Source organism: Ictidomys tridecemlineatus, chromosome 2, assembly GCF_052094955.1.
Source record: "Ictidomys tridecemlineatus isolate mIctTri1 chromosome 2, mIctTri1.hap1, whole genome shotgun sequence".
Taxonomy (NCBI): domain Eukaryota; kingdom Metazoa; phylum Chordata; class Mammalia; order Rodentia; family Sciuridae; genus Ictidomys; species Ictidomys tridecemlineatus.
The window spans coordinates 156,115,283-156,135,851 of NC_135478.1; the positions used below are offsets into that span (position 1 = coordinate 156,115,283).

Below are 20,569 nucleotides of genomic sequence, written 5' to 3' on the forward strand. Positions count from 1 at the left end.
CCTCTTCTCTGGTCAGGCAAGTCTACAAGATGACACTTGCATATGTATACCATGCTCATTCCTTTCTTTTGTTCATTTCTGTATCTGTTCTTGTCCCATATAAATACTACTCATTCATCAAGATTTAAATGTAGCTTCTTTAATGAAGCATCTTTAAATTAAGACACTTAGCTTAATCTCTACTCATTTCTGTGTGTGGTTCTCTTCAGCAATATTTTAAGTAGTTTTTTGCAATAGTACTAATTCTGTACTATTGAGGTGGAAGCTCTCTTAATAGATTCTTAGCCAGTATTCTCCTGTCTCTTTGTATGATATACTGACTGATAACCCTACCATTAAGGCTAGGTTGAATGACTTCTTGCTATTATTTCTGTCCACTTCTGTTCCCACTTTTTAGGTTTTAAGGTTTTTTAGGTTTTAAACTTATCAAAGCTGTTTTGTGTCATGCCTGTGCTCCACTTCCAAGAAAGTCTTAACAGTTAGTCCATGTTATGACTATATTCATTGGTGATTTAGAGGAGAAAGATAGTGAAGCACATTGAAAGTTGTATTTGTTTCTGAGCTTGTACATCCCACTTATGCTTTTTAATTATAATCATATAGTTTAACTCCTAACTTAGCTTGAAGAAAGATGGGTACGGCAGGGTAGTTTCTATTCAAATGAAATTTACTTGGTTTGGAAGTACTCGGAGCTAATTGATGATTATAGTTGAGGGCTGGGGATGTGGCTCAAGCGGTAGCGCTCTTGCCTGGCATGCATGCGGCACGGGTTCGATCCTCAGCACCACATACAAAAAAAACCCAAAGATGTTGTGTCCGCCAAAAACTAAAAAATAAATATTTAAAATTCTCTCTCTCTCTCTCCCTCTCTCCTTAAAAAAAAAAATTATAGTTGATTAAGTGTGGAAAAGACAACAATGAAACATTGAGAGAAAATCTTAAAAGACCTGCCTTCAGATTTGTCAGGCGCCCCCCCCCCCCCCCGTGTGGTAGTTTGAGGTTTATTCAAGATGTGTGATGTGTTAGCACTGATCAGCAGAACCTTAATCAAAGAAATCTTCTTAGTCCTCATTGAAAGATTTATATAGGTTAGAATGAAATGTATTCAAGACTCTTTTGATCAAATATTTAAATTCACCTACCAGTTTTCTATCACTCTGTATGCTTGTGTGTGTGCTTATTGTGTTATTTAATATGATCATACATAGAAAGCCATAGCTATCCTTAGAGGAAAAAATCCTGAGAAGTGATGTGTCTTGCAGAATTTCATAGCTAATGACTTGGTGAGTCTTTTATACAAATCAAGGACATCTGTTGTAGTATGATGCAATTTTTGGAAATATTTGATTTTGTTGGTATATTACTAGTGGTAAGTTGTAAACCTTAGAATAGCTGGAACAAGTGAGGCAATTTGTGAAATCCCAGTTTCAGTTCACACATTTGTGACATTCCTTGCCTTTTAGACATTTAAGATTAAGTAATTTGGGAGCAAAAAGACCTTCTCAGATCATGTGCTATTTTAGAACTTTAGGAGTACGGATGCCTGCATACCTCATGTTGTCCTCTCCAAACACTTATTAATAGTGCTTTGGCCTTGTAAGCAGAATAGTAAATCAGTATGCATCAAGTGCTTCTAGTGTTCATGTTACTTAGCACTTGGGGGTATAACTATGAATAAAACAGTCATAGTTTGATAAAACAAGATCTTCTGTCTTGGATATTTTAAAATTTAACAGTTAAAGTGTTAACTGCAGGTTATTAGTTCTATGTAAAGTGGAAAGTATGGTGTTATTTAAATATATAACCAGAGAACCAGGACTATTTTGAGGGAATAGTGGAGAGGGTGGGTGTCAATGAAGGCTGCCATGGGTAAGTGACATTTCAGATGATCATAGTAGTATAGTTGGGTTTTTCAAGTGAATGTTGGTGGGATATAAGAGAGAAAAAATATGTGGAGATGGGTAAGGTTGAGCAAACTTGGTAGAGAAAATAATCTATCTAGAGGCACTCAGGTAAGAAGGGGCCCATTTGAGTTTGAGAAGTGGAGAAAAAACAAAAAACCCAAAATTTGGGTCTATAGACAGAAAGGACTAGGGTGAACCAGATGATGAAGAGGAAATAAAATAAGCAGGATGTAGGTGTTCATGATCTAAGAGAATGTATTCATGCTTAGCCCTGAGAATGTATTAAAAAGTTTTTAAAGCTCCCATTTTGTGCATATACTTTTTTTTATTGGTTTTTGAAAACATTACAAAGCTCTTGATATATCATATTTCATACATTTGATTCAAGTGGGTTATGAACTCCCATTTTTACCCCGTATACAGATTGCAAAATCACATTGGTTACACATCCACGTTTTTACATATTGCCATACTAGTGACTGTTGTATTTTGCTATCTTTCCTATCCTCTACTATCCCCCCTCCCCTCCCATCTTCTCTCTCTACCCCATCTACTGATTTTTTTCCCCTTTCCCCTCACATCCTCTTATATGTAATTTTGTATGACAGTGAGGGTCTCCTTCCATTTCCATGCAAATTCCCTTCTCTCTCCCTTTCCCTCCCACCTCTCGTCCCTGTTTAATGTTAATGTTTTTCTCATGCTCTTCCTCCCTGCTCTGTTTTTAGTTGCTCTCCTTATATTAAAGAAGACATTTGGCATTTGTTTTTTAGGGATTGGCTAGCTTCACTTAGCTTAATCTGCTCTAATGCCATCCATTTCCCTGCAAATTCCATGATTCTGTCATTTTTTAGTGCTGAGTAATACTCCATTGTCTATAAATGCCACATTTTTTAATTCATTCATCTATTGAAGGGCATCTAAGTTGATTCCACAGTCTAGCTATTGTGAATTGTGCTGCTATGAACAACGGTGTAGCAGTATCCCTATAGTATGCTCTTTTAAGGTCTTCAGAGAATAGTCCGAGAAGGGCAATAGCTGGGTCAAATGGTGGTTCCATTCCCAGCTTTCCCAGGAATCTCCATACTGTTTTCCAAATTGGCTGCACCAATTTGCAGTCCCACCAGCAATGTACAAGTGTACCCTTTTCCCCACATCCTCGCCAGCACTTGTTTTTGTTTGACTTCATAATGGCTGCCAATCTTACTGGAGTGAGATGGTATCTTAGGGTGGTTTTGATTTGCATTTCTCTGATTGCTAGAGATGGTGCGCATTTTTTCATGTACTTGTTGATTGATTGTATGTCCTCCTCTGAGAAGTGTCTGTTCAGGTCCTTGGCCCATTTGTTGATTGGGTTATTTGTTATCTTATTGTCTAATTTTTTGAGCTCTTTGTATATTCTGGATATTAGGGCTCTATCTGAGGTGTGAGGGGTAAAAATTTGTTCCCAGGATGTAGGCTCCCTATTTACTTCTTTTATTGTTTCTCTTGCTGAGAAAAAACTTTTTAGTTTAAGTAAGTCCCATTTGTTGATTCTTGTTATTAACTCTTGTGCTATGGGTGTCCTATTAAGGAATTTGGAGCCCGACCCCACAATATGTAGATTGGAGCCAACTTTTTCTTCTATCAGACGCAGAGTCTCTGATTTGAAATCAAGCTCCTTGATCCATTTTGAGTTAACTTTTGTGCATGGTGAGAGAAAGGGATTCAGTTTCCTTTTGTTACATATGGATTTCCAGTTTTCCCAGCACCATTTGTTGAAGATGCTATCCTTCCTCCATCGCATGCTTTTAGCCCCTTTATGGAATATAAGATAGTTGTAATTTTTTGGATTGGTTTCTGTGTCCTCTATTCTGTACCATTGGTCCATCTGCCTGTTTTGGTACCAGTACCACGCTGTTTTTGTTACTATTGCTCTGTAGTACAGTTTGAAATCTGGTATCACTATACCTCCTGATTCACTCTTCCTGCTTAGCATTGTTTTTGCTATTCTGGGTCTTTTATTTTTCCATATGAATTTCATGATTGCTTTCTCTATTTCTACAAGAAATGCCATTGGGATTTTAATTGGCATTGCATTGAATCTATAGAGAACTTTTGGTAATATCGCCATTTTGATGATGTTAGTTTTGCCTATCTATGAACAGGGTATATTTTTCCATCTTCTAAGATCTTCTTCTATTTCTCTCTTTAGGGTTCTGTAGTTTTCATTGTATAAATCTTTCACCTCTTTTGTTAGGTTGATTCCCAAGTATTTTATTTATTTTTTTGAGGATATTGTGAATGGGGTGGTTTTCCTCATTTCTAGTTCAGAAGATTTGTTGCTGATATACAGGAATGCCTTTGATTTATGCGTGTTGATTTTATATCCTGCCACTTTGCTGAATTCATTTATTAGCTCTAGTAGTTTCTTTGTAGATCCTTTTGTGTCTTCTAGGTATAGGATCATATCATCCGCAAATAGTGATAATTTAAGTTCTTCTTTTCCTGTCTTAATGTCTTTAATTTTCTTTGTCTGTCTAATTGCTGTTGCCAGTATTTCGAGAACTATATTGAATAGAAGTGGTGAGAGAGGGCATCCCTGTCTTGTTCCATATTTTACAGGGAATGCCTTCAGTTTCTCTTCATTTAGAATGATGCTAGCCTGAGGCTTAGCATATATAGCTTTTACAATGTTGAGGTAAGTTCCTGTTATCCCTAGTTTTTCTAGTGTTTTGAACATAAAGAGGTGCTGTACTTTGTCGAATGCTTTTTCTGCATCTATTTAGGTGATCATATGGTTCTTATCTTTTAAGTCTATTGATGTGGTGAATAACGTTTATTGATTTCTGTATGTTGAACCATCCTTGCATCCCAGGGATGAATCCTACTTGATCATGGTGCACGATCTTTTTGATATGTTTTTGTATCCGATTTGCCAGAATTTTATTGAGGATTTTTGCATGTAAATTCATTAGGGATATTCGTCTGTAGTTTTCTTTCTTTGAGGTGTCTTTATCTGGTTTGGGAATCAGGGTGATATTGGCCTCATAGAATGAATTTGGAAGTTCTCCCTCTTTTTCTATCTCCTGAAATAGATTGTAGAGTATTGGTATTAGTTCTTTTTTAAAATTCTTGTAAAACTCTGCTGTATATCCATCCGGTCCTGGGCTTTTGTTGGTTGGTAGTCTTTTGATGGCTTCTTCTATTTCCTTACTTGATATTGGTGTATTTAGGTTGTTTATCATCCTGACTCAATCTGGGAAGTTCATGTGTCTTAAGGAATTTATCGATGCCTTCACTGTCTTCTATTTTATTAGAGTATAGGGTTTCAAAATAATTTCTAATTATCCTCAGTATTTCTTAATTGTCTGTTGTGATGTTGCCTTTTTCATCCTGTAGGCTAGTAACTTGAGTTCTCTCTCTTCTTCTCTTTGTTAGCGAGGCTAGTGGTCTATCAATCTTATTTATTTTTTCAAAGAATCATCTTTTAGTTTTGTCAATTTTTTAGATTGTTTCTTTTGTTTCAATTTCATTGATTTCAGCTCTAATTATTTCTTGCCTTCTACTGTATTTGCTGCTGATTTGTTCTTCTTTTTCTAAGGCTTTGAGGTGTAGTGTGAGGTCATTTATTTGTTGGCTTTTCCTTCTTTTAAGGAATGAACTCCATGAAATGAGTTTTCCTCTTAGTACTGCTTTCATAGTGTCCCAGAGATTTCGATATGTTGTGTCTGAGTTTTCATTTACCTCTAAGAATTTTTTAATTTCCTCTTTGATGTCTTCTGTAACCCTTTGTTCACTCAGTAGCATAATGTTTAATCTCCATGTGATGTAGGATTTTTCCTTTCTCATTTTATTATTGATTTCCAATTTCATTCCATTATGATCAGGTAAAATGCATGGTATTATCTCTACTCCTTTGTAATTGCTAAGATTTGCCCTGTGACATAATATATGGTCTATTTTTGAGAAGGATCCATGTGCTGTTGAGAAGAAAGTGTATCCGCTTGATTGTGGGTGGTATATTCTGTATATATCAATTAAGTCTAAATTATTAATTGTATTATTGAGCTCTGTGGTTTATTTATTCAACTTTTGTTTGGAAGACCTGTCCAGTGGTGAGAGGTGTGTTAAAATCTCCCATGATTATTGTGTTGTGGTCTATTAGACTCTTGAACTTGAGAAGAGTTTGTTTGATGAACGTAGCTGCACCTTTGTTTGGGGCATATATATTAATGATCGTCAAGTCTTGTTGGTGTATGGTTCCCTTGAGCAGTATGTAGTGTCCTTGTTTATCCCTTATGATTAACTTTGGCTTGATGTCTATTTTATTTGATACGAGTATGGACACCCTGCTTGCTTCCGGGGTCCATATGAGTGATATGATTTTTCCCAACCTTTCACCTTCAGTCTGTGTATGTCTTTTCCTATCAGATGAGTCTCCTGTAGGCAGCATATTGTTGGATCTTTTTTTTTTTTAATCCATTCTACTAGTCTATGTCTTTTGATTGGTGCATTTAAGCCATTAACATTTAGGGTTACTATTAAGATATGGTTTGTATTGCCAGCTATATTTGATTATGTATGTTACTTAACATGATTTAGTTTTCCTCTATGATTAGTTTTTCCTTTACTGTACTACCTCCCGCTGTTGGTTTTCATTGTTATTTTTCATTTCCTCTTGCTGTAATGTTTTGCCAAGGATGTTTTGAAGAGCTGGTTTTCTAGCTGCAAATTCTTTTAACTTTTGTTTATCGTGGAAGATTTTTATTTCATCTTCAATCCTGAAGCTTAATTTTGCTGGATACATGATTCTTGGTTGGAACCCTTTTTCTTTCAGCATTTGAAATATGTTGTTCCAGGAACTTCTGGCTTTCACAGTCTGTGTTGAAAGATCAGCAGTTATCCTGATTGGTTTATCCCTAAATATAATCTGCTTCCTCTCTCTTGTGGCTTTTAAGATTCTCTCCTTATTCTGTATTGGGCATCTTCATTATTATGTGTCTTGGTGTGGATCTCTTATGGTTTTGTACATTTGGTGTCCTGTAGGCTTCTAGTATTTGGATTTCTTTTTCATTCTTTAAGTCTGGGAAGTTTTCTAGTATTATTTGATTGCTCATTCCCTTGGTTTGGACCTCTATACCCTCTTGTATCCCCATAACTCTTAGGTTTGGTTTCTTTATGCTATCCCATAATTCTTGGATGTTCTGCTCATGATTTCTTAACTTTCTTGCTGAGCTCTCTATGTTCTTTTCAAGTTGAAAAGCTTTGTCTTCGTTGTCTGAAGTTCTAACTTCTAATTGTTCTACTCTGCTGGTAATACTCTCATTTGAGTTTTTAATTTGGTTTATTGTTTCCTGCATTTCCAGGATTTCTGTTTGTTTCTTATATCCTCTATCTCCTTATAGAGTTGATCTTTTGCTTCTTGGATTTGTTTACGTAATTCATTGTCAAAGTGATCTTTCATTGTCTGAATTTGCTGTATAATGTCTTCCTTGAGACTCCAGGTCATCTGAAGCATGTATATCTTGAACTCTTTGTCTGATATTCCATCCGCTGCAGATATTACCTCATCTAATGTTGAATTGACCTGTATTGTTTGTGGTCCTTTCTTTCCTTGTCTTTTCATACTGTTCATGATTCTTTCTAGCTTTGTGAAACTGTTGTGTTAATGTTTTTCCCCTTATATATTTGTATTGTTCTTGTATAGCTTCAAAATTCCTCTTTTGCGGAGAAAGACGATGTTAACAGTTCCCAATATCAACAGTACATCATCTAAGCACAAGTTTTCATTATTAATACATTTATAGTAAGATTCTAAGTCTATAGATATTGGTTTTAATTATTACTTAAGAATATATTCATTAGTTTCATAAAAGGCATACCATATCTGGTGGCATATAGAAAACTTAATTTCAGACGAAGGAAGTTATACTTAAAGGGAAAGGAGTGAGGGTATGAGATTAAATTAACTTAGCACCTTTGGAGAACTGTAACCAATAGACTGGTAATTTATGGAAGAATGTATAGACTCAACCTCCTATCTGTATTTAGATAGTTACCCTATGAATAGATAGCAAAAGTTAGGAGATTGAAAGTGGGATAGAGAGAATACAAATGAAAAAAAAGAACAAAAAATAACAAGGAAGAAAAGAGAAATAAGAGAGAAGGAAAAGGAAAGTAAGATAGAAATAAAGAAAAAAAATTGGGGGAAGGTGGGGTATATGCAATTCCTCTATATTATATTACTTTGGTAATTCGGTTTTTCATGCACAGTTCTTGGTTTCACATATGTTGAAATTGTGGAAGAGAGAGAAGAAAAGAGAGAAAGAGAAAAAAAAAAGTCTCTCAGATCACTGTTTTCCTTGCTTCCAGTAGGTGGCGTCTTCTATTCCTAGCTTGAGCCTCTGTATTCAGGGTGGTGGGTATAGCCAGTGTGAAAGGAATGAGCTTCCACCTGTATCTTCCCTACTCTAGTCTCTGAGGTAGAAACCAAGTGCCTGTATAGTTGTTGTTTTGCGTTGATAGCTACAACCCCCAAAAGCTTGTGGGAAACATTTTGAGTTATCGCAGCTAAGGCTGGGGGAGTTGGAAATCGGGTACCTGGATCAGCGGCAGAACCGTGCTGGTAGCCACACCCCCTTTGATGGGTTTTAAGAGTAAATGGGCTTCCTCCGGACTAGCACATGGGGCGGGGCCAGGCTTTCTCCTCCTCTCTGGCTTGGCTGGCGCCAGACTGCTTCCTCCTCCTGTCTGGCTTGGCTGGTGTCCGGCTGCTTCCTCCTCTGGTCTCTATGCATATACTTTTTACAATATAAATTTGGCTGCTCTATAGAAAATGGGATGGAGGGGGAGATAAGTGGAGTTGGGAGACCTAGAGGTAGGATAGTGGCAAGGAGTAGGATGGTGATGTTAGAGAGGGGGCGAGCAAAATTTATGGTCAGAGAAAAGTATAGTTTCTGGTTTGGTTTTGCTTTTGTGCTTCAGTTAAAACTTCATAGCTTGTTTGACTTCCAGTTAGCCTTTTAATTCTTTCTTGAAATAATTTGGCAAGATATATAAGCTTCAGGGTATTACCGTAAATTTTATTTTATTTTATTTTATTTTTTTGGTCAGATTAATTAGATCAGTATTTTTTTTTGGTCATATAAGAAATACATCTTTATTTTTAAATGTGAGAAATGACAGCTTATAAATAATAATTAAATGAAAGCATCAGTAATGCGTTTTTGAATAGTCCATGTGTTTTTACTAGAATTGGTGCCATGTGATGGATGGAATATTTTTTAAAACGTGGAAGAAACAGGGCTGGAATTGTGGCTTAGCGGTAGAACGCAGGACCTGGGTTCAATCCTCAGCACCACATAAAAATAAAAGCATTGTGTTGTGTCCATCTACACCTAAATTAATTAATTAATTAAAAGTGGAAGAAACTTTATGAGCATAATTTAAGAATAATTGCTATTAAGAGTTTCAATAAAAAGCAATGTTATAGAAGGAAATGTAGCTATTACATAATTAAATGAGCTTTTAGTCACAGTCACATGACATTTCTTGCATATTTATTATACATCATAATTTAGTACTTCACAGTCTTCAAAATATTTTCTAATTTTGTTAGACAAATATTATTAGAAATCTTTAGTGTATATTCTTTATTAATGGGAAACTGTACTATTGTTGTTCTTACTAATACAAAGAAGTTGCTTTGAGTTGAGATTTTTGGATTTTCATATAGTCTTGGAAGAAAGTCAAGCAGTGGAAAATAGTGATGTTGAGTAGAGATATAGAATATTGTTTTTCCCTTTTCCTACTCTCATCATGTTTCTGTATTAAAATAGAAATTAATGCTTAATATTTAAAATAATTTGAATATATTTGCCTTTCTTGATGATTTTGTTCGTTTTAAATGTCATTATGTCCTCTATAATGAATCAAGATGCGTTTATCAGAGCCTTCTAAAATTGGTATATTTTATTTTGTTTGAAAAAAATTCAGTAAATTAAATAAATAATAGTGCATTATGAAATAGAACATATATAACTTGGAACATTATATATTCTGTTTTCTTTCATTTAATTTCTTTAATTCTTAAATTTGTTAGAATGAGCCTTATATGGATTAAATGAGCTAATGGACTATGCTCAATAAATTCTATTTCTATAAAATTTTGAAGTATTGATGACTGAGTAAATATTTATTTAAAGATTTTTGAAAGGTACTCACATAGATTTTGACATTTTTTTTTTTAAACAGGGGAAAAAGGACTCTAGAAACAACTGCTAGTTAAAGTTTTTTAGATTTTTATTTTGAGGCTGAATATTATTACCAAGTTTATTTATATGCCTATATATGTTGCTCTTCAAATAATGTTAATCTTCTGTCAAAGATAATACTAAAATGCATAGTTTTTGGTGTTAATTTGTTTTGCTGTTCATGTATTTAGAATTTATTTTTTCTGTTCATATATGCAATAAATCATATTTGTGATCTTAAAATAGTATATGAATATTAATAACAATGTTTTTAATTGAAAATACCCTTCTGTTTTTTCCTTAATCCCATTATCGCTCTTTAAAGCTTCCTTTCAAAAAGTGACTGTAATCAAGTCAAGTTTTTCACTAGTACTTTATTATCCTTGTGTTGGTAATTATGATAATGAATTATTTTGTACTCCTCTGGTTTCTCACAGTACCCAACATCTCCATGAATATGCTTCTTGTCTTTTATCTACTTGATATGTTCCTGAAATGGGGAAGTTATTTTACTACTACTTTCAGAAAAAAACAACACTGAAAAAAATGCTTATTTAAAAATATTCTATCCAGAGAGAGATGTAATTGTATTATCTTTTTTAAAAAACCTCTCACTGGTGTGCTGAATTAGCAGTGTCTTGAGTTCCGTTGTTTTGAGATTAAAGTACTAGATAACTTTATAAAATGAGTCATCACTTATTTTACAAGTGTTCGAAAGGCTTTTATGTAGTACTTTACTTAATTCTTTTAAGTCCCTCATTTTTCTGTGATGAGTTATTTCTAGTGGTTATGTTTTTAAGTGCTAGCTTATGCAAATAGAAATAAGATCAGAGGCAAGAGTTTGGATTATATAACTAAAAGAAAGAGTATGGAGAATTTAGACAGGTTCAAAAGAAACCAAGAAATATTTGTAACACTCTTTTAAAAGCAAACAAAAATATTATGTATCCCTTATGTATTCTTGTGTCTGGGTTGAGAAATTGTGTGATATACTGTGGTCAAACTCATTTCAGATTTAACTGGAAAAAAATAATTTCTTTTCATATTTTCATGAAGTAGATAGTATTTTTAAGCTTTGACACATAAAATAATTCAAATAATATTGTTAGAAGACTTAATGAAGTAAATTTGATATACTTTGGGTCTTGTAAAATGGGGACCAAATGAAAAATAATTAAAATTTCAGTATAAATTTGTAGTCTGTGATAATAATGTGTATCAGTCATTAAAATGAACTCACTTTTTTTGGTAAAGCATTTATATATTGCTTTTATATAATTGTTTTCTAAAAGGTCAAAAGAAATAGACTGGCAACCTTATTTTACTACACGCATTGTAGATGATTTTGGCACACACCTACGAGTATTCAGAAAGGCTCAACAGAGAATAACAGAGAAAGACGATCAAGTAAAAGGTAATGTCTTTGTTCCATTCGAAAATTAGGATTTAAAACTCTGTTTTCTTTTTCATCTTCTAAATTTTATATTGTTTCTTCCTTTCTTCCAGGCACAGCAGAAGATCTTATAGATACCTTCTTCGAAGTTGAAGTTGAAATGGAGAAGGAAGTTTGCCGTGACCTAGTGTGCACTTCTCCCAAAGATGAAGAAGGTTTTCCTTTTAATATAATTCTTTTAAGTACAGTAACTGTTTAAAGACAAATTATCAGAACAAATTTAAGGGTATAATTATTTGTACACAGGAAGAATAGTGAAGACACTGTTCATTTTAACTCTACAAGTTGTTTCTACATTCTTTTTTCATCCATTTAAAAATTCATGTGTTGTCTTTTTTAAATATAACAGCACAAACGTTTAAAATTAAATGTTTTATTTTATGAACTGTAATAAGATTATTGTCTGTTACCCTAAAATATTTTCTAAGGAAATCATTATAAATCATTATAAACAAAATCATTATAAATGAAATCATTATAAATGGTTTCAGATGAAATTTATAAATTCAAGTGAACCTGCCTTTTCTTTGTGACAGATTAGTCCAGAGACGTTTTAGTTCATTTTTTTGAATTTTACAATTAAATATTTGCTAATTAGCACATTAAAAAATTAACAATATTGTCCATTTAATTTTATTCCCAGGAAGTATCAGATAGGAACACCCATAGGGGAAAAAAATGTAATTTGTTTTTCTTAATAAATAATAAATTATTTTCTTAGATTTTTGAAAATGTGCTAATCTTTTTTCCCTTTGCCTTTCTTTTCTTCTTTCCCCCTTTTTTCTTCTTCCCTTTTTACATGTATTATATAATTTAGCTTTTACTTGCCAGTTCATTCTCACTATTATGAAATAATAGCTAAATCTAAGAAGTAATAATGACATACAATATTTTACGTAAGTTGAGCTCACTTAAATCAGAATAGCAGAACGTGTTCTGCATCTCTTTTGGAGAAAAATTTAATAATTCAAGTTTCTTGTGTGATTCAATAAACTGACTAAAACTGAACAGAATTAGAGAAATTTTAATTTGGTTACTAAATAGTATTTGAAGAACAGTGAAGTAAATTTTAATAAATGCTGATGTGTACTAATTACTAAAAGAGTAAGTCAGTACAGCTAGGGAATGCTTATTTCTACCTTTTTTGTGTGTCTTATATTAAGAGCAGTTGGAGATTTTAGGTTTTCTAATGTTATTATAGCTACCTTTTCTATTTTTAGGATTCCTAAGAGATTTGTGTGAGGTCTTATTATATTTATTGCTACCTCCTGGAGATTTCCAGAACAAGATCATGCGATACTTTGTCAGGGTAAGCGTAAACTCATACCAAATAATGAATGTAAAGAAACTTAGAACAGTAGTTCTCAAAATTTTTGGTCTCAAGACCCAGTTAAATTCTTAAACATTATTGAAGACCCAGAAAAGGTTTTGACTCAGATTCCCTGATAGGGTCTTGGGGACCTTTTCCCAATTCCCCCGAAGTCCCTGTCTAATGCTTTGTTAACTTCCTAAGTTAGGTGCTTGGATTTTGAGTTATAACAAGGGTAAATTCTTAAAAATTTTCAGTACTCTATAGCTTTACCTAAGGTAGACAAGATAAAAAGAACATTTCTGGACAGAAACTTCAAATAGAACTGAGCAGCTAAAATTTTAATTTTCATTAAAGATGAGAACAGTAGGGATTCTATTCCTGTAATGAAAGTCTTTGGAGTAAAACTCTTGTGTGTAAGCATAAAGGAATAACATTTGGCTTTGTCTTCTGGTTATGATTAAGAAATGCTACTTACTTAAGACCTTATCCTGGTTGCATGGGTAAAATTAAAATATTGAATTTGCCTGAAAATCATAATCTTGTTAGTCTTTCCTCCTGTGAATTGGATTGGATTGGATTGGACTGGATACCAATTTCTAAAGCATGTTTTAAAAAATACATGTATGTTATTGCAATCCCAGTTTCCTCATATCATCTAGCTCGAATTCAGTGTACTTGTCAGGTGTTTTAAAGATATTTAATGTGAATTGAGTAGAAACTACTAAGTTTTGATGGAACAGTGTGATAGATTAACTATATATGGTAAGGCCAATTTTGGGGAGCAGTCATATCAAAGGTGGTAAATACTTGGCATGTCTGTTACTAGATTCACATCTACATGTCTGAACTTCTCTTCTATTTAAATTTTATTAAATGTTAAAGTTCTCTAGTCCTAGGCCCTCTTTTGCTTATTCATTCTTTGGCTTTAAATGCCATTCATATGCTAATTAGTTAAATTTATATCTTAAGACTTCCCTTTTGAGTTCCAGGATACTCTGACATGCTATCCATTTAAAATCTCCCCTGGAGTAACTCAGACCTTTTAAACTTACATGTCCAAAATGGAAATCATTCTTGTCTCTATATCCTTTTTGCCATTTAGTCTTTTTTTTATGTCCTAGTAAGTGCTATGACCATCCACCAATTTTTCCAAATCCTGAGTCTTTCTAGAGGATTATAAGGCCTGTGTGATAACATTTGTTTATTCTTTAGCCTCCATGCTGTGCAATGTCAGAGAAAACAAGAATTGGGCAGTAAATTGTGGTAAAAATGGATGTTATTCAGGAACTATCGGAATAGAGGAAGAAAGGCTTTCATATAAAACTGGACTCAATCCTGAATAACACAAATAGGGATTTGTATCCCAGGGGCAGAATGGGAATAAGTGGATGGAAAGTTACTAAGAGATGTAGAGTAGTATGGGCAGGAGACTGTTTTTAAAAGGACTTAATAGGATTCTTGCTAAAGGTAGATCAGGATGGTGAAATATCAAGAGCAGGGATGAAGAATTTGATCAGCTATGAAGGGTGGGAGAGTTCTGGCTAAATATATGTGACAGGATTCTTGCTAAAACTGTGTGATACAGTAATGAATAAACATGGAAGGCCAAAGGTTGAGGCCTAATTTGGTAGAGGGTTCAGAGGAGCCTTCCAAAATTTGGTCAAGGATAATATCTTTGTCAGTAGTTGTTACATTCCAGCCACATTGGCTTTCTTCCCCAAAAGGCCTCTTTCCTCTCCAGTTATAAAGCTATTGCATATGATTTTTTCCCTTTGCTCAGATTGATTATTGTTAGTCTCTTAGCTAAGTAGTATTTATTTTTTTATATCTCACTTAATGTCATTTCCTCGGAGAAGCCTCCCTGACCACCCAATCTTAAACTCTCTTTTAATTCCTTATTACTGTTGGCTGTACATAGTTTTTTTTTAATCATTGGATTTATCATGTTTTAAAGTAATAATTCATTTGTTGTGTTTACTTAATTGACATCTTTTTTCTCAAATAAATTATAAATTACTTTAGGACAGGGACCTTATCTGTATGTATCATCATTTTATATCTAGTGGTTAACACTGTACATGGTATGTAACAGGCATTAAATCGGAGAATCAGTTATAATGCAACAGGAAACCCTGCCCTCTTGATGGCTGTGGTGCACGTGCTACTGCAGATTCTTGAGAAATAAACTGACACCTAAGGACTATGAATGAAGATCTGCCCTGTTACATGAGGTTATTGTTAAAAATAAGTAGGATTGTAATGAGCAAATGTGTTTCACTAAGGATTCCTCTTTTAGTCAATACTTCATTTCTTTGTGCTTGAATCTGATTAAGGATAATTATAAGGCCCTGCATTCAGCAATTCACTTTTTCTTTTCTCATGATAGTCCTTATCAGTTTTCTTTTGTCAGTAATTTTGTCAATGGTCACTATACTCCAAGTTTTCCCAAATTTGAGTTTTCGGAAAAGACATTTTTGTTTAGATGAAAGTTCTTGCCTTTAAATGGGTCTTTTGCATAGATTGTACAACACAGTATTTGACTGAAGTAATTGCTTTTTAATTGCTTCTACATTCTTTCTATTACTGCCTTTTCTTCATTTAAAGATTCATGGTTTCAGTGATTTTGTATCTTTCAGGCCTCCATAAGTGACAGCTGATACTATCTTCTAGAATTTGTGGGTCTTAAAATAAGAAGTATGTGGAAATGGCTATTTACTTTGAAATATTTAGAGCTCTCACAAGGACCTGTAGAGGAATTATTGGGTCATATAATTAGCCCCTGAATAGCCAGACCATTTTATGACGCAAATTCAGATACCAAAGTAGTTTTCTAAGATTAACTAATTGCTTTATCTAGTAAATACAAAACTTACTCAAAATTCTTTCCAATGTGTTTTTCCTCATTTTAAAAAGAAACTTTGGAAAAACATTTTTGTGTGTGTGTGTGTGTGTAAATTTTCTTCTTACAAACTACATTTTTAGATTTGAACATTTTTAGCCAGAGATATAATTAGATGGAAGAAATTAAATAAACAAGTATAATTTTTAAGAAGTTAGGGGCTAAAGCTAATCTTGAAAGGAGCAATTCCTTGAAATTTGGCACCGTAAAGTATCTTGAGACAGTTCTAAAAATAATTGGAACATATATTAGTGCCTATGAGATATGAATTCATCACAGGCTAATAGTTATCAGAGACCTACACAATTTACAAAAGTAGATTCACATAAAATATTTCTTTAAGGAAAAATAAAGACCACCTTCTGTGAACATATGCTAAAAAATGGCCCAGATACATTAGCAATCCAGTAAAAAGAAATAAATTACTCTTTTACTTTGAAAAGTTAAGTATCTTCTTAAATTTATTGTTATTTAGCCCCCTCCAATATTCTCAAGAAGTGATTTTTATAAATTTAGATATCATAGGCATTAATGGATGAAGGTTACTACTAGGTGAAAATGGAATCAGTTCTAAATTCTTAGTTTCTTAGGTTTTTTATTTCTACTCATTTATCAAATGTCTGCAATGACCTTAAAAAGACTGGAGAGATGGTAAATATTTTCAAAGATAAGTCAGTAGTTTAACCAATTCTACTCACATACAGAGGATTCCTATATAGTGGTAATTTATTAGAGAAATGTAAGGTACTCAAAAACAGAAAATATAAAGTGATACATCCTACAAATACTGGGTGGCTGTGTGTTTTAAGTATATAAAAAAGTGTTCAGCTGAAATGGTTAGGGTTTATTTTACAGTATAATTGATTGTTCAGTAAGGCTTTAAAGGAAAGGCAGAATTTAAATAGGTTAGAACATAATTATTGCAGTTGCTTGGTTTTTCTCCCTTGAAGTAAAAAACTTAATTCTAAAATTAGTGTACATCTTTTCATTCTGTTTTATACTTTTAATATAGATGTATGAATCCACAAAAACTTTTTTCTTCATGTTTTGTCTTTTAAAAATTGACATAAATACTAATGTACCAGATGTATCTTTTTGTTTTTCTTAATTCACCATTAGTGTCATTGTGGAGATGTGAACTTGATAGGTAGCTTTGTCTTATTTATTTTAATGAGGTTGTGGAATATCACTATTTTATAACATTTCATTATTATGTTTTCACATGTGTATGTGTATCCAGTGTATCATACCTAGTTTATGTAACAGCACTGTGTCAGGAAATTTACATTATGCCTTTGAGAAATATACATAAATTTGTTTTTAATTTTTTTTTTTTAGGAAATCCTTGCACGAGGAATTCTTCTTCCATTAATAAATCAACTCAGTGATCCTGATTATATTAATCAGTATGTCATATGGATGGTAAGTACCTTTTAAAATTGCTGCTCTGTTTTGGAAACAAGTTTTTAAATGTAAAGTACTATTTGGAGATGAGGGTGATTAAGAAATAATTTATTGAAGGAATTAAAAATGTTTCTAAAGTAATTTCTGTATTTGTTATCTTATATTTTTTGTTAAATGTGTTGGTCATTTTCTTTTTAAGAAGCTTATTGATTATTTTGCTTGATACTATGGTGTTGCTACTGCTTATTTAAAAATGGAATCTTTTAAACTGCCTATGTATACAAATAATGAGTATTTTTAACAGCTACTTCAGGTGGAGCATCCCTTGTCTAAAATGCTTGGGACTGAAAATGCTTCAGAGTTTAGAATATTTTGGTATTTATAATAAAATATCTTGGGAATAGGACCCAAGTCTAAACATGAAATTCATTTGTTTCACGTAAACGTTAAATGTAGTTTGAAGGTCATTTTATGCAATATTCTTAGCATGCCTGTGTTGTGAGTGTGAACTGTCACATGAAGTTAGATGTGAAATTTTCTACTTGTGGCATAATGTCAGTACTCAAAATGTTTTGGATTTTGAATTTTTGGATTAGGGATACTAAACGTATATTTGGTTTTAAATACAACTCAATGTCTGAACTACTTAAATAGTGTGTGTTTCACATTTTATACCATATAATGGAAAATATGAATGATAGAACACTAGAATGAGAATCAGAATATTTGTATTTTAGGTCTGTTTTCCTAAGTTGCTTCACGTGCTTGTAAGAGGATAACTCAAGATTTTTCTGCTCTTTCAAGCATACCAAATAGGAATTATTCTGTTTATGAGTTCAATTTTTTTTTCTTTTCTGATTATATTTTCTGTTCCTCAGTAACGTCACAGCAAGGAAGAGTTGTAAATGGGCTACCTGCTGGGAATTCCTTTGGTATATACTTTTAGATCTTTGATTCATTACTTGAACCCAGGATTTCTTCTCTACATTCATCTCCTTTTAACCCCATCTACTATTCTTAGGAAAGAATCACTGATTATTTTTTGATTTCCTTTGACATTGTCAAACTTGCCAGCCATTGCTTTATTATTGTTGTTGCCACCACATTTGTCTCTCTCACCAGACTATGGGTTACCTGCAAAGAAAAGAAAAATTTTATTTTGTATTCCTAGCATTTTTTTTTTTCTGGAAGTGATAAAAGTTGATTTTCTTTTTAGTTGTCAACTATTTATTATTAGGTTCTACCAGAAGCTTTAAATATGTGCATTTCTATATAGTTAAAATTTTAAGATGTATTTCCTTTGGTATTCTACCTAAGAGCTTATTCCAAAGTGAAAGTTAAGTCTGCAGGAATTTATATTCAAAGCCATTCATAGCAATGTTGTATATAGTCATAAAAATTTGGAAGCAACTTAAATATCCCAAACAGGGGATTAAATTAATAAATTATTTCATATCAATATAATCAAGTATTGTGTAGCCATTAAAATGATAGAATTCGGCCTTTATGAACATGAAAAATACTAATGATATCTTTTATGTGAAACAGTTAACTGAAGATGATCTCTCTTGCTGAGCATGTATTAACTCTGTAGTTCATTATATTTCAAAAACATTTTGTGAAGGTTTTAGTACATACTCCAAAAATATTTCAAATTACTACATTTTTACTTGTTCTATGATTGGCCTATGTATGATATGTACTGTTGTATGATACTTTGGATTTTATGTGATTTAATAGACAAGGGAACACAGTCACTGTTGTACTTTTCAGTAGATTATCAGAAAATATATTTAAAAGAGAAGAATTTATCAAGAAGGGATCTTTAGCCTCCTTTCTTGTCTTTTTTACACTCTTAATATTTATGTGAAAAGCTTTTTAGGCATAGGTATTATAAATATAAATGTTAACTGAGCTCTTATTTATTCAACTGCATTTTGATGTTAATGTGATCTAATTGAATAGTTCATTTTTATTTGAAAGTAACATCTTAGAACTATATTAACATTATCTTATGTATGTAAAGTACTAGAGTCAGAGAAAATGGTTGGGAATGATTTTAAAGTAATTTTTAAAAACAATATGGCCAGATTTGCATTATTTTTATCTTAATATATGTATATTTTATAAAGACAAAAAAGTTAGGTTTTGTCTCTGTCTGGAAGTGATCAAACTTAATTTGCTAATATTGATAACTGTAACTAGACAAGAAAAATGAAAGACACTTGTATTTTAAATGTATTCAAGTTTAATGTTCTTTTATTTTATTCTTCAAATATTCCTTTTATTTTATCAATGAAGTAAAAGTTGTATAAAGTGAAATGTTTGGATCTTAATCTACATGTTAATGAATTTTGATAAATATATACAGTCATGTAGGTATCATGAATCATAAAACAAATTTTCCATAATCCCCAAAAGTTCTTTTTTTCTGACGTCTAGCAAGTCCATCCCCTCTTTCCCCCAGACATAACCCCTCCATTCTCCATCACCATTAATTAGTTACGCCTGTTCGTGAAGTTTATATAAATGGAATCATGAAGTCTCGACTCCTTCGTATCTGGCTTCTTATGCTTAACACACTATTATTTTGAAACTTTCCTTGCATTCATTTTTTTTTAAGTGCACAAGAGTATTCCATTTTATGAATATACTGTAAATTTCCTTTTGAGTAAATGATTAGGAGTGGAGTTATGGGAATATAGGGATTATGTTTAACTTTATAAGAAATTGCCAATGGGATTGATATCAGCAGGATGATAGAATAGGAAACCCCAGATCTTATTTCTCCACAAAAGTACCACTTAACAAAATAAAAGGGTCCATACAACCTTTCTGAGAACTACAGAAACCAATTAGGAAGTCTAAATACCCCAGGTGAGCTTGAAGCTAAGAGTAGCTGCACTGAAACAAGTAAGTAAGGCTATTTCATTTCAGCTGTGTCAGCTCATCCCCAAACATGGCATAGTTAGTGATCAGAAAGAAAAACCCAACTTGCAGCTTTTCCACTGGGAGGGAAAGGAAAGAATGGAACATATGACCAATATTCTGGCCTTTCAGGGGCTTTTCAAAGAATGTGTTTCTTTCTCTCCTGACTTGGAGTGCTGTTGGGGAGCTAGTATATTTTGATGCCTATGGTCATAGAGAACAGAAGATAGTTTAATAACTTGTGATAGGGCCAGAGGACTTGCAGGATAGCAGACAGTGACAGAACTCATGTAATTATTAAGTGCCAGGCTCCTGAGACTTCAGTGAGAAGGAAAGAAAAGACTACAACATGTGTCTCAGTACTCTGGATTTTTCAGGGTAATTCCTGAGGTGCTGATATCTTTCTCATTTTAATTGGAGCACTGTTGAAACTAGCAT

At 32.9% G+C, this 20,569-nt stretch overlaps 1 protein-coding gene across 4 annotated transcripts in view; it reads left to right on the forward strand.

Annotated features, from left to right (window-relative positions):
• The window catches only part of Snx13 (sorting nexin 13), a 142,503-nt gene that overhangs the window by 63,646 nt on the left and 58,288 nt on the right, over positions 1-20,569 (forward strand). For 3 of the 4 annotated variants that reach the window (XM_013360139.4, XM_005328782.5, XM_078040024.1), the window contains exons 6-9: positions 11,428-11,549; positions 11,642-11,743; positions 12,809-12,897; positions 17,138-17,221. In XM_013360139.4, the coding sequence (XP_013215593.2) occupies positions 11,428-11,549; positions 11,642-11,743; positions 12,809-12,897; positions 17,138-17,221 (397 nt within the window). The remainder of the gene's footprint in view (positions 1-11,427; positions 11,550-11,641; positions 11,744-12,808; positions 12,898-17,137; positions 17,222-20,569) is intronic. The other variant, XM_078040025.1, reaches the window with a different exon arrangement.